The 14,838-nt window shown below is 46.7% G+C and overlaps 2 protein-coding genes across 3 annotated transcripts in view; one reads left to right on the plus strand and one right to left on the minus strand.

The window, feature by feature from the left end:
* The window catches only part of LOC143781788 (protein NYNRIN-like), a 1,337,202-nt gene that overhangs the window by 743,425 nt on the left and 578,939 nt on the right, over window positions 1-14,838 (plus strand). The window lies entirely within an intron of this gene.
* RBM33 (RNA binding motif protein 33) overlaps window positions 1-14,838 on the minus strand; it is a 165,473-nt gene that overhangs the window by 80,636 nt on the left and 69,999 nt on the right. For both annotated transcript variants that reach the window (XM_077268611.1, XM_077268612.1), the window contains exons 9-10: window positions 10,592-10,799; window positions 7,828-7,886 (exon numbers count right to left, since the gene is read on the minus strand). In XM_077268611.1, the coding sequence (XP_077124726.1) occupies window positions 7,828-7,886; window positions 10,592-10,799 (267 nt within the window). The remainder of the gene's footprint in view (window positions 1-7,827; window positions 7,887-10,591; window positions 10,800-14,838) is intronic.

Here is a 14,838-nt window from a genome sequence, read left to right on the forward strand (position 1 = left end):
TCTTTGTAACTTAATGAATCTTTCAATAAATGACTTCCAACGTCTACAACATGTTTTCATTTATTAATTTTGCTCCGTATGCCGACGTCCTATTAGAATTCTAATGATGGTTAAACAGGGTCAGACAGACAATTGAGAACGGGGCTTAGAGATTAATGACCAATATAGCCGGCTATGCAAATTCAATTCTGTATTCCGAGAATTAAACACTTTTTAAAAGTATTTGCTCTTTAACTTTGTGTTAGCGATCCGTCTTCTGAGGGCCCTTATGGGATCTATTAGTGGGAAAAGCAAATGAGAACATAGGAATGGTATCTTCAATAGAAAATTGTACTGTGTGCTGACATTTAAGGGACAGCCTCCTACCAATATTAAAACATACCCTCTTTTTAATATTTTAGAACTTAAAAGGGTTTGTCCATCACTGAAATTGCCTACAGGATGGGGGATGATTCTGGTTCGGACCCCCACCGATCCTGAGAACAGAATGGAGCATTGTTTGGTCACGTGTGCTACCAATCTATTCTCTCTCTATGGCAGTGATCCCCAAGCGTTCTTGGTCACATATAGCTCCGAGAGATAGTTGTGAGACACAGCCAAAGCCCCCAAATAGCGACATCCAGATCATGCCTCCCCCACAGTACTGGCACCCAGAACCCCCGATAGCGGCACAATAACAGCCAAAGGTCTCCTACAGAAAACACACCAAGGAAGTAAATTTGCATTTATGGGATTCCACCTTACCCCTCCTTTAATATTCTGGAATTAATAACCACCTTTATCGTCCTATGTCCAGCTGAGCACTTAGTTTTGCTCTCCACACCTAACGAAAGTATGGGAGCATACAGATCCGCTCTTATATAAGTGGCTATGTACAAAACTCACCATCTGGAGACCTTTTCTTAATAGCTGCTGGGTAAACTTATTGCTAATGAAAATTTATTAAGCGATGACCCAAAATTAGTATTTAAACAGAAAACTAAACCAAAACTAATTTATACAAAATCTTTATTACAAAACTAGGATAAATAAACCGACACACCCTATTAAAAAACCCTTCTAAATGAGACTGGGTTTACAAACTGGCCTGTATGTTCAAGAGCAAAGAAGGTGGAACACCTACCTCACATCTGATACCTACACGTCCCTAGGGTACCCCCTACCTATCTGCGGAGGTTGGCACCCTCTTGGACGCAATGTGGCGCCCCCGCTCCTCGACGGCTAACCCTAGGTGCCCTGTGGGTCCCTAATAAATAAATTTGTTCATGGACACCACATACTCGCCCACACCTGGGGCCCAACCTAATGTAAACAAAACAGATGCCAGATGATATTACACCAAAGTGCCACAATGACAAAAAAACAATTTGCTGCCTCAAAAGGCTAAGTTTGATAACATGTGGCACACATGACCGTCTATTCTAAACCTCCTTCACTGGCTATTATACCCTTATGCGCCCCTGCCCAGATTGCCCTGCTTAACAGCGGAGGTTGGCACCCTCTTGAACGCAAAGTGGCGCCCCCGCTCCTCGGCGGCTGTCCCTTATAGACCCTAGGCAGTTCCCTATAGACAAATGAGACTGCTCAGGGGGAGTGCCTATGGGGCTGTACTAGTGGGCTACAATGGAAGCATAGGTATATGACAATTATAAGAAAAATGCACAGTGAATTAGCCCCAATATCCATATGCCATGTATCAACTCCGTTGGTAAATTATCACAAGCAAAGGAGATGCACTACTCGCTATATACTAAAGGCGCATGAATACAGTGACAATTTTGTTAAAGTATACACATGGTGAACATCAAAGAACAAATAATTAAAAATCTGATACACTTATCTGTGCTCAGATCTCGCCTCTGGGGCTAATTCACTGTGCATTTTTCTTGCACAGTGAATGCCGAAGTCACCCTGCAGCACCCGGGTAACCAGGGTAAACATCGGGTTACTAAGTGCAGGGCCGCGCTTAGTAACCCGATATTTACCCTGGTTACCATTGTAAAAGTTAAAAAAAAAAAACACTACATACTCACATTCTGATGGCGCGCTGCTGCCGAGAGCTTCCCTGCACTGAATGTGTCATTGCCGGCAGTAACAGCGGTGACGTCACCGCTGTGCTCTGCTTTACGGCCGGCGCTGACACATTCAGTGCAGGGAAGCTCTCGGCAGCAGCGCGCCATCAGAATGTGAGTATGCAGTGTGTTTTTTTTTTTACTTTTACAATGGTAACCAGGGTAAATATCGGGTTACTAAGCGCGGCCCTGCACTTAGTAACCCGATATTTACCCTGGTTACAAGTGAACACATCACTGGATCGGCGTCACACACACCGATCCAGCGATGACAGCGGGTGATCAGCGACGAAATAAAGTTCTGGACTTCTAGCTCCGACAAGCGATATCACAGCGGGATCCAGATCGCTGCTGCGTGTCAAACACAACGAGATCGCTATCCAGGACGCTGCAACGTCACGGATCGTTGTCGTTCTCGTTGTAAAGTTGCTGAGTGTGAAGGTACCTTTAGACAGCATGAGAATGAGCAAGTTTGCAATTGACTTGCTTTTACGATCGGCTTACAGGGAATCTGTCGCCCACAAAATCGTACATGAGCTACGGCCACCGGCATCAGGGGCTTATTTACAGCATTCTGTAATGCTGTTTATAAGCCCCCGATGTAACCTGAAATGAGAAAAAGGCTATATTATACTCACCCAGGGGCGGTCCGGGTCCGATGGGCGTCGCGGTCCGGGGCCTCCTATCTTCATCAGATGACGTCCTCTTCTTGTCTTATTGCCACAGCTCTGGCGCAGGCGTACTTTGTCTGCTCTGTTGACGGCAGAGCAAAGTACTGCAGTGCGCAGGCGCTGGGCCTCTCTGACCTTTCCCGGCGCCTGCGCACTGCAGTACTTTGCTCTGCCCTCAACAGGACAGACAAAGTATGCCTGCGTCGGAGCAGCGGCAAGAAGACATGAAGAGGACGTCATAGTATGAGGATGGGAGGCCCCGGACCGGACCACGACGCCCATCGGACCTGGACCGCAGCGGGACCGCCCCTGGGTGAGTATAATATAACCTTTATTTCTCCTCTTTCTGGATACATCGGGGGCTTATCTACAGCATTACAGAATGCTATAGATAAGCCCTGATGCTGGTGGGATTAGCTCACCTTCCATTTTGGGGGTGACAGGTTCCCTTTAAAGGTAACTGTATTAGAAGTGTTTCTGCGCTCTCTGGAATTTTAAGTTAGAGTAGATAACATTGCAGGTTTTATTGTCAATGTGTTTCAGAGTCCACCGACTCCTTCCTCAGCACAACCATACAAAATAGCCTATATACAAAAACTCGTGTCATAATTCCATAGAGTGCAGAAACACTTCCAATCCGATTACCTTTATTCATGTTCTATGGAAGCTGCTGCATCTGGCCTTCAGGCTCTTTAAGTGCTATGTCTCACACAACTTTACAAGGTGAGCGGTTTTAACTTTATTCATTCATCAAACTTTTCACCTGGATAAGACCCTATTGCCCTCTTGCATTTCTTTACTTTTACCATCTGCTGTCATTTCTCCTGCAAGTAGAGCTTTTATCTTTCAGTGTACAGCTGGTTTCCATGGAGCTTACCAACCAAGTGTGCACAGCAGTTACATTCCAGGAGAAGAGTTAACCCCTAATATACCAATTGGCTCTTTCCAGCCAATTAATTTCTATACAGCAGTTAGCAGCTCACCTACTTCCAAACTCCCTACAAGCCGATGTCATAAATCTTGCAAAATTATCAGCCAGCAGCATTGGTTTCTACCAGAGACGTTCTGCTAATCACAACTCAAACTGACTCAACCCGTGTGCTTGCTCAAATGCCCTGTTATCTTTAAAGGGGTATTCCCATCGCCAAGATCCTATCCTGATATGTAGTACGTGTAATATTAGCAAATATCTCCAATTAGAAATCTAGTATAGTTTTTCTGATTAGCTATACATTTTTCCTCATGTGCAGGCATTGCAGGACCATAGGTATCCATGGTTACGACCACTGATATAGTGACAGCTAGTTGCTAGTGGAAGTAACTATGGATATCTAAGGTCCTGCAATGCCTGCACATGAGGAAAGACAGCAAATCAGGCAAAACTATGCTACATTTCTAACTAGAGATATTTGCAAATATTACACCGATTACATATTGGGATAGGATCTTGGAGATGGGAATACCCCTTTAAGTGTTAGGATAGAGATAGCAGTGTAGACTCCAGAACAAACTACTAACATTCCTGATCCTTCACCCCACAAACACTTGAAATAGTAAGTCCGATGGAAATTACTAGTTCTGTTGACATTTATCTACTGGGTACAGCCACCTTTCCACAAGGCTTACACTGTGATTACCTGGAACACAACACTGATAACATCGTGATATTCTGACTCTTCCTACAGATCATTAGGACATTAAAAATCAATGCCTTAGAAAGCATTTTTAGTGGAAAAGTGGAAGACACTCTTCTGTATTAAAGGTTTCCAAAAAAGAAGCATAAAATAGCATGGTGAATGCAGCCTTATTTAGATGAGCCAACGGCTGAGGGGAATTCATTGATATGATTAGATGTGATGGTATGATAATGTATGGTAATTGTAATTAATCAGAGGCCCACCAGCAAGTGGAGGATGTGCAGCATTATGTAAGCTGCATCCCGCCTGTACCAGCCTGAGCAGATCTGACAGCTGGACCCATCTCCTGCTGCATCTGCTCAGCAGCACTTACACATCGGATGTGACAAAATGCCCACTGCTACTTCTCCACTTCAGCGGCCATTAATATTAAGATTTACTACGTGTGTGGAAACAGGAGGTGTCCAAAAAAGAATACTTCATGTTGAATCCAATAGACAGAATGAGTGGTGTGTGATGTCCTTTATGACTATGGACATAGCCAGGCTGGGACAGCAGCTTCAGTGGGGCATAATTTCCATGAAATGCCACGTAAATCTTTGAGCAGGAAAGGTCAGCCCCTGCCACCTGATACCATGGCCCACATACAGTCCGTGACAAGCCAGCGACACAACAACTTCTGTATCCCAGAGGAAACAAGCTTACAGGACCAAAAGGAACCCATAGGTATGAGACGAAGGTTGTCCCAACCCGCCAGTATCAGCAGGATCGGGCAACAGTCTACTCTTACCAACAGATGAGCTCCGGAAAGAAAAGGACAGAACATCTGGAATGTCAGTGGCGGAGCTTTTATTTGGTGGTTTTATAGAGGATTGGGGTTCCTGCTCTCAGAGAAAATATGGACGCTCAACCGAGCCAAGTGTTCTGGGAGTCAGGAGACACCACCATCGGCTGAACAACTGGTTGACCGCGATCTGATGTATATAGGGGTCTTAAGACACCAATTCATCAAAACTAGAGTTTTGTACACCAGTCTTGAAGACGAAGGTGTCCGTTAATGAATTGGTCACCATTGTAAGAAAGGTACTTTAGTCAGGAAATACAGTACTTGTGTCGTACTGTACACTTTTTTTTGCAATAATCATGATGAATTTAATCAGCAGCGCTGACAGCCCGCACCCCACCACTCAGCTGTGTACAGCGCTGACAGCGGGCACTCCACCACTCAACTGTGTGCAGCGCTGATATCCAGCACCCCAACCCTCAGCTATGTATAGCGCTGACATCCAGCACCCCACCCCTCAGCTGTGTACAGCGCTGACACCGGGCACTCCACCACTAACCTGAATACAGCGCTGACATCCAGCACCCCAACCCTCAGCTATGTACAGTGCTGACATCCAGCACCCCACCCCTCAGCTGTGTACAGCGCTGGCATCCAGCACCCCACCCCTCAGCTGTGTACAGCGCTGACATCCGACTCCTCACCCCTCAGCTGTGTACAGCGCTGACATCCAGCACCCCACCACTCAGCTGTGTGCAGCCCTGACATCCAGCACCCCACCCCTCAGCTGTGTACAGCGCTGACACCGGGCACTTCACCACTAACCTGAGTACAGCGCTGACATCCAGCACCCCAACCCTCAGCTATGTATAGCGCTGACATCCAGCACCCCACCCCTCAGCTGTGTCCAGCGCTGACCCCGGGCACTCCACCACTCAACTGTGTGCAGCGCCGACACCCGGAACCCCACCACTAACCTGTGTGCAGCAGTGACATTTGACACCCCACCACTCAGCTGTGTACAGCGATGACATCCGGCACCCCACCACTCAGCTATGTACAGCGCTGACACCCGGCACCCCACCACTAACCTGTGTGCAGCGCTGACATCCGACCACTCAGCTGTGTGCAGCGCTGACATCCGGCACCCCACCACTCGGCTGTGTGCAGCGCCGACATCCGGCACCCCACCACTCGGCTGTGTGCAGCGCCGACATCCGGCACCCCACCACTCGGCTGTGTGCAGCGCCGACATCCGGCACCCCACCACTCGGCTGTGTGCAGCGCCGACATCCGGCACCCCACCACTCGGCTGTGTGCAGCGCCGACATCCGGCACCCCACCACTCGGCTGTGTGCATCGCCGACATCCGGCATCCCACCACTCGGCTGTGTGCAGCGCCGACATCCGGCACCCCACCACTCGGCTGTGTGCAGCGCTGACATCCGGCACCCCACCACTCGGCTGTGTGCAGCGCTGACATCCGGCACCCCACCACTCGGCTGTGTGCATCGCTGAAATCCGGCACCCAACCACTGGGCTGTATGTAGCGCTGACATCCGGCACCCCACCACTCGGCTGTGTGCAGCGCCGACATCCGGCACCCCACCACTTGGCTGTGTGCATCGCCGACACCCAGCACCCCATCACTAATCTGTGTGCAGCGCTGACATCCGGCACCCCACCACTCGGCTGTGTGCAGCACCCAAAGTTACCACTTCTACACAATGTAGACAGAAAAGCACAGCGCCATACACTGTATATGGCCCGTCTCTAGTATTGAAGCTCAGCATCTATTGAAGTGATTGGGAGCTGAGCTGCAGAGCCCAGAAATAGCTACTAGACAGTGTTCAGAGCTACGCTGTCCTGCTCTGTATACATCTGGCCACAGTCACAGTAGCTTGGTGAGGGTCTGGGAGTCAGAGCTCTGCACTAATCTAATATTGATAAGCTACGGAGAGGTAATCAATATAAGTCATGGACATACAGAATCTATGACTAGGGGAAATCAGAATTAACATCTGTGATGCATATCATATGTCTCATTCACTGTATGGCTCTTACCGGGAGGCAGACTTCAGGCTACTTGCCTAGTAGAAAACCAATATAACCATTTGTAAACTGAAGAAGGCAAAGGTGCGAGCGCTCCCCACTGGCAGGTTTTGCTAAGGAAAATTGACTGCTGACTACACATTAGCACTTTAGTTGGTATGCAAGGTTTGCCCAAATAAAAATGGTGATAATTCTGCTACTTTTACAGAAAATGTCGTATTTCCAAATGTGTCCATTACTGCCTGCTCTAGCACGTTACTTGTTTTAAGAGGCAGAAAAGCAAAGCAGCTTTGCCATTATCATTAGAAATCAGTCCAAGTTCAACCTAGAAAGTCTCCAATGAATCGCTGAGGTCACCAAACGGCAGCAAATTATTCAGCACAAGCTGCCACGTTTCACACATGATGAAGCCATTACATTATGCCAACAGGTAGGCACATTACTGCGGGCAGCAGGTATTGTTCCTTTGAAATTCAATTTTATCACATCATGTGAGCAAATTATATTTCCTACGAAAGATGAAATGCAAAACCAAAAACAGATGTAAAAAATATAACAAAGAGGAACATAGAGCATGCACGGTCAAATATGAGGACAAGACAGGTACTCACGGGAAACCTTGGTGGCCCCATTGGCAGACGAGGCTGGTTTGGGACAGGCAGAAGGGGAACTGCGGTGGGAAAAAATGTAATAAAAATAATCAATTTAATTTTCAGTCTAATGGTCACTGGAAGCTCACATTTTCTATGACCTAATTAAATCGGCTCTGAGGCTTAAGATAGATTGACGTTAATGAAACTGACCAGTTAATTTATTTCCTTCTTCACAAAAAGAAAAAAAAAAAAACAATTCTACAATTCTAATTGTAGGCAAAAGTATATTATTAATAGATTTCTCAATTATAGAAGGTTTTCTGGTTCTTTAAAATTGATCTTCAATGTTAAATAGGTGGGTGGATGCTTAGTATTTTTAGTACTTCATAGAACCAAACACTCGATACGAGAAGTGCTGTCCCAATTCCCAAAAAAGTCAGCCTGTGCAGTGTTAATGGGCAACCAGCAGTTCGATGGGCATTTCCAGATCACGCACGGTGAGGAGGCAGCGAAGGCAGGCCGCCCAGAGGAGGCAGCGAAGGCAGGCCGCCCAGAGGAGGCAGCGACGGCAGGCCCGGTGGAGGCAGCGACGGCAGGCCCGGTGGAGGCAGCGACGGCAGGCCCGGTGGAGGCAGCGACGGCAGGCACGGAGGAGGCAGCGACGGCAGGCACGGAGGAGGCAGCGACGGCAGGCACGGAGGAGGCAGCGACGGCAGGCACGGAGGAGGCAGCGACGGCCGGCACGGAGGAGGCAGCGACGGCCGGCACGGAGGAGGCAGCGACGGCCGGCACGGAGGAGGCAGCGACGGCCGGCACGGAGGAGGCAGCGACGGCCGGCACGGAGGAGGCAGCGACGGCAGGCACGGAGGAGGCAGCGACGGCAGGCACGGAGGAGGCAGCGACGGCAGGCACGGAGGAGGCAGCGACGGCCGGCACGGAGGAGGCAGCGACGGCCGGCACGGAGGAGGCAGCGACGGCCGGCACGGAGGAGGCAGCGACGGCAGGCACGGAGGAGGCAGCGACGGCAGGCACGGAGGAGGCAGCGACGGCAGGCACGGAGGAGGCAGCGACGGCAGGCACGGAGGAGGCAGCGACGGCAGGCACGGAGGAGGCAGCGACGGCAGGCACGGAGGAGGCAGCGACGGCAGGCACGGAGGAGGCAGCGACGGCAGGCACGGAGGAGGCAGCGACGGCAGGCACGGAGGAGGCAGCGACGGCAGGCACGGAGGAGGCAGAGGCGGCAGGCACGGAGGAGGCAGAGGCGGCAGGCACGGAGGAGGCAGAGGCGGCAGGCACGGAGGAGGCAGAGGCGGCAGGCACGGAGGAGGCAGCGACGGCAGGCACGGAGGAGGCAGCGACGGCAGGCACGGAGGAGGCAGCGACGGCAGGCACGGAGGAGGCAGCGACGGCAGGCACGGAGGAGGCAGCGGCGGCAGGCACGGAGGAGGCAGAGGCGGCAGGCACGGAGGAGGCAGAGGCGGCAGGCACGGAGGAGGCAGAGGCGGCAGGCACGGAGGAGGCAGAGGCGGCAGGCACGGAGGAGGCACAAAGCCCGGACTGTAGACGTCCACTAGGTCACTCTATGCCAGATAGCAAACAGAGTGGATATATTATTGAAGGCTTTTCGAAAGTATGTGGGGCAGCTCAGCTCATGTTAAGTGGTGAAGAGGGCTGAAAGGTGGTGGCCATGGTGTATTAAAGAAAAAAAACAACAACAACAACAACAACAACAACAACCTGGTGACAGGTGCCATTTAATAAATGAAAATAATGTAAAACTCGCTGGTCCCCATTTCAGCAGAGATGCTGAGAGTCTGACTCCACCATCTAACATTCATGATGATCCCATAGGAATAAAAAGGTGAAAGGATACCTAGCACTAAGCAAGTGGACAAAAATCTACAAGTTTATTTCAAGAACATAAATGCAGACAGGATAGCTCAGTCAGCAAAACGAATACGTTGTGACCAGAGGGTCTTAATCATGGGAGGGTCTTAAATCATGACTACTATGATTAACTATGATTAAGACCCTCTGGTTGAAACGCGTGGATTTTGCTGACTGAGTTGTTCTGTCTACATTTAGGTTCCTGAAATAAACTTGGAGATTCTTGTCCACTTATGGAGTGCTAGATATCCTTTCACTGTTAATGTCTGTCAGGCTCATGGGCCCGTGTACCTGTATGAGGAAAGCACTGCAAGACTGGGGAGCTGGAGTCACCGATATCAGAGGAGTGGTTAGCAATTACAAGAAAACAAAGACAAAACTGGAAACCTCTTTGGGGCTATTGAAATTCTTTTCTAGACAAGTTAGAGTTCACCAATAGCACCTACCTGTTCCCTCTCCTGCACAGCATGCCATTTATTTTCTCCGACATGGGAGCTATAAGCTACGTATCCACTAGAGGGCGCTTACTTCTACCATCTAAGTGCTGCACTGACCTCTATGATCAGTGCCAGAAAAGAGGATGGAGCTGCCGTCCAATGATCCAATGAACTTGCTGACCCAAAGGAACGCAGACAAGTTAACATTGTATTCCCAATAGTTGCGGTTTGCACAGAATGGGGCCATGGAAGCATGTCGTGCCCCCATGCTCTAAATAGATATTGCTCTGACAACATGTACAGTACCTTCATACATAGATCTTACAAATTTTCCATTAATGGGAGACATTTTACCAAAACTAGATTTTTGTATTCTATATTAACATAGTGACAATGCACATGCTCCAATCTATCCAGAACATAAGAGGCAATAACATACAGCCAAAAGTAATCCGTACCTTGGACTGGGGCCACATTTCCCTTAAAATGTGGATTAATATGAATATTTTTAGGCTGTTGGGGTGGTGTTGCCAAGAGAGAATTACTTCCCATCCTGGATTTTTCCAGGGGTGACTGCAGCCTTTCGGATGATTGATTCCTAGATCGTGGCATTGGCAGAAGAGGCTGTATAGGCTGATGGTGCTGGAACAGACTGCGGATCGGCTGCTGGGAGAAGCAGAACAGGAAAGTGTCAGTAACACAGCAAACAGGCAAATACCCACGGAGCCTGAAACTGAGCGGACGATCACAAGCATTAACAAACTGCCAAATGGACTTATTTTTTTTCTTCTTTTTTCATAGATGCAACATTTTTTATTTTCCTGCCGACGTAGACATACGTACAAGAGTTTGTTTTCTGCAGAAGAAGTTGTAGTTTTGACCATACAAATGCCAGGGTCGGTGAAAGTGAAAAAAATGCAATTCCACCATTGTTCTTTGAGTTTGGTTTTTAGGACATTCATTATATAGTACAAATGGCCTGGTATCAATTCTTCAGGGCAGTACAACTATACGCCGGTACCAGACTTGTAGGTTTTTCCTAATTTAATTAGCCCCTAAACACCCCACAACAGATATGTCTATCAGAGCAGGTGAAGGTGTCTGGAGTTGGCCCAGGAGATGAGTTACTGGCTAAAATAAACAGCCAGCATCCGTGCCCAAGATATTCACCATGGTTTTTAACCAAACACCACTGACAGTGGCATTTAAAGGGAATCTGTCTTTTTAAAAACCTCATCTAAGAGGATCCTGATGTAGGCAAAGAGAAGCTGAATCCAACGATATATCACTTAGAGTATTTTGGGCAATACTTTAGTTTTTACAAAGTGCTGCATGTCACTTCTTTCAGCATTTTTTTCAGCGTTTTTCACCCATTGAAAGCAATGGGTGGTGCTAAAAAATGCTGAAAAAAAACCACACGTATCAGTTTTTGCTGCGTTTTTGGTGCCAAAACCTGATGACGTAGAATCAGGTTAAAGGGAATCTGTCACACAATTTTTCGCCTATAAGCTGCGGCCACCGCCATCAGGGGCTTATCTACAGCATTCTGTAATGCTGTAGATAAGCCCCCGATGTGACCTGAAAGATGAGAAAAACAAGTTAGATTATACTCACCCGGGGGCGGTCCCGGTGTGGTCCGGTCCGATGGGCGTCGCGGTCCGGCGCCTCCCATCTTCTTAGCTTCCTGACGCGGCTCTGGCGTACTTTGTCTGCCCTGTTGAAGGCAGCGTAGAGTACTGCAGTGCGCAGGTGCTGGGCCTCTCTGACCTTTCCCGGCGCCTGGACACTGCAGTACTTTGCTCTGCCCTCAACAGGACAGACAAAGTACGCCTGCGCTGGAGCCACGGCAGGAAGCAAAGAAGAGGACGTCATCGTATGAAAATGGGAGGCGCCAGACCCGGACCGCGACGCCTATCGGACCGGACCGCACCACACCAGGACCGCCCCTGGGTGAGTATAATCTAACTTGTTTTTCTTCTCTTTCAGGATACATCAGGGGCTTATTCTACAGCATTACAGAATGTTGTAGATAAGTCCCTGATGCCGGAGGCCACAGCTTATAGGCCAAAAATGGGGTGACAGACTCCCTTTAATTTTTATGCACTAAACTATCAGCATGTACAACAGGAAAAAAACATGCAACAAAAACTAAGCATAACCTGCTTTTTTGAAGCAAGTTTCTTTTAGAGAGAGAGCAGATTTTGCCTGCGGGAAAAAAAACACATCAAAAACGCAAAGTGTGAACATAGCCTTAAGTAATAAATCCTTCACAGTTAGTGAACAACAGCACACACTTTGACAAGTGACACATCCCTGAATTTGGTGTTTCAGCCTCTATATCCTGTTGTCTTCAGATTATATAGTAAAAACCTGCTGACAGATTCCCTTTAAATTGAATGTTAGCCGAGGTTCACCCCTATCAGCTTCCATCGGATCCCAGAAGTCAACTCATTTTAATCCCCCCATCCACATTAAAAACAAAAAAAATGTGAAGATAAAAAAAAAAAATAAATAAATAAACAAAAACATTTGATTTTATTGCGGGCGTAATATTTCGGTCTATCGAAATCTAAAATTAATCTGTACAGTAAATGCGGTAAGAAGAAAAAAAAATCAAAACCTCAGAAAGGGGTTTTTCAGGCACCACACTTAGAAAAAAAAATACAATGAGAAGCGACCAAGACATTGTACCTACGCCAAAGCTGTATCAATAAAAATGTAGATCTTATATGGTTATCAGCAGAAAAGTAAAACATTAAGGATCTCAGAAGAAAAAAAAAAGTAAATTTAGTTTATAAGAAACGAAACATCTGTGGAAGGGTTCCTCGCCAGAAAAGTGATAGCATTAAGGTGAATGTGGGGGGCTAGGACCATCTGAATGGACATCTGTTAATATATTGGTAACAATCTGATGCATATCCTATTAATGTATGATATGCTCAATCTGAAGTATTTTTCAAAAAAAGCAAAAAAAAAAAATAATCTGTGAAAGGTTGTTTTTCATATGTTGAGAGTTTTATTACAGTCTGGGATTTTGTTTTTGCTTTTCGTTGTTGAAGGTAAGTTCATGTTATATTTTGATAGTTCTGACTTTAACGTCACGTCGATACCAATTATGCTTATTTCTTTATTTTTAACAGAAAGGGGTGAAAGAAGGCCATTTCTATTTTTTTTTAAAGGAATCTGTCAGCAGGTTTCTGCTTCGTAATATGAAAGCACCATAGTGTAGAGGAATAGACCCCGATTCTAGCGATGTGTCACTTACTAAACTGTGCTTTGCTGGTTCAATACAATTAGTATTTTATCAGCAGGTGATTGTCACAAGAAGAAAAATGGCCTCTGAGTCCAATCACTTCACCATCACCAATTACCAGCTTTCTATCACCATAGAGTGTACACAGAGATGTGGTTGGGATTTTACAGGGCTCAGCATTCTGAGCTCTGCAGCAGAGAAATCTGTGATTATCACAACTGCTGCATCCAGTAAATTAAACTAAGTAGTACATCGCTGTTATCATGATCCCTGTCCCTACATCATGCCGCTATCAGAGAGAATAGAAGAATCCAGGATATCTATAAACAGAAAGATAGTGCGGAAACAATTAACTAACAAATTAACTCAAGTTTCCAGGTCCAGAGTGAATTACACCCCAGAGTAGTGAAGGAGATAGCAGAAGAAATTTTAGAACAACTCTCCATAATCTTTGAAAATTCTTGGAGAACAGAAGTACCAGAAGACTGGAGAAGAGCATATGTTGTTCCTATCTTCAAGAAAGGGGAAGAAGGTGGACCCAGGGAACTATAGGCCGGTGAATCTAACGTCTATACCAGGAAAAATCTTTGAACAAATTATTAAACAACATGTATGTAAGTACCTGGATAAGAATGAAGTGATTAAACAGAGCCAGCATGGGTTTGTAACTAATAAGTCATGTCAGACTAACTTAATTTCCTTCTTTGACAGAATCACTGACTGGGTGGATCACGGAAATGCTGTAGATACAGTATATCTTGACATCAGCAAACCATTTGACAAAGTATCTCACACAATCCTTATTGAAAAAATGACTAAGTATGGAATGTAAAAGCAACTGTTAGGTGGATTCATTACTGGCTTAGTGATCTGACCCAAAAAGTGGTCATAAATGGCTGCACATCCAGTTGGAAGAATGTCTCAAGTCGGGTACCACCGGATTCCGTCCTGGGCCCTGTATTGTTCAACATCTTTATCAATGATTTAGATTAAGGAATTGAGGGTAAACTGATTAAATTTGCTGATGACACAAAGCTAGGAGGGACAGCTAATACTAGAGAAGAAGAGAGAGAGAGGATTCAAAAAGATATAAACTGGAGCAGTGGGCAGCAACTAACAGAATAGTTTTGGGCACCACACTTAAAAAAAGACAACAACAAACAAGTTACAAGATTTGGGAATGTTTAGCTTGCAAAAAAGACGACAGAGGAGACTTAATAGCTGTCTACAAATATCTCAAGGGCTGTCACATTGTAGAAGGATCATCTTTATTCTCATTTGCACAAAGAAAGACTAGAAGCAATGGGATGAAACTGAATGGGAGGAGACACAGATTAGATAATAGAAAAAACTTTTTGACACAGGGTGATCAATGAGTGGAATAGGCTGCCACGAGAGCTGGTGAGTTCTCCTCAATGGAAGTCTTAAAACAGAGGCTGGACAGACATCTGT

The sequence above is a fragment of the Ranitomeya variabilis genome, chromosome 6 (genome assembly GCF_051348905.1).
Source record: "Ranitomeya variabilis isolate aRanVar5 chromosome 6, aRanVar5.hap1, whole genome shotgun sequence".
Classification (NCBI taxonomy): Eukaryota; Metazoa; Chordata; class Amphibia; order Anura; family Dendrobatidae; genus Ranitomeya; species Ranitomeya variabilis.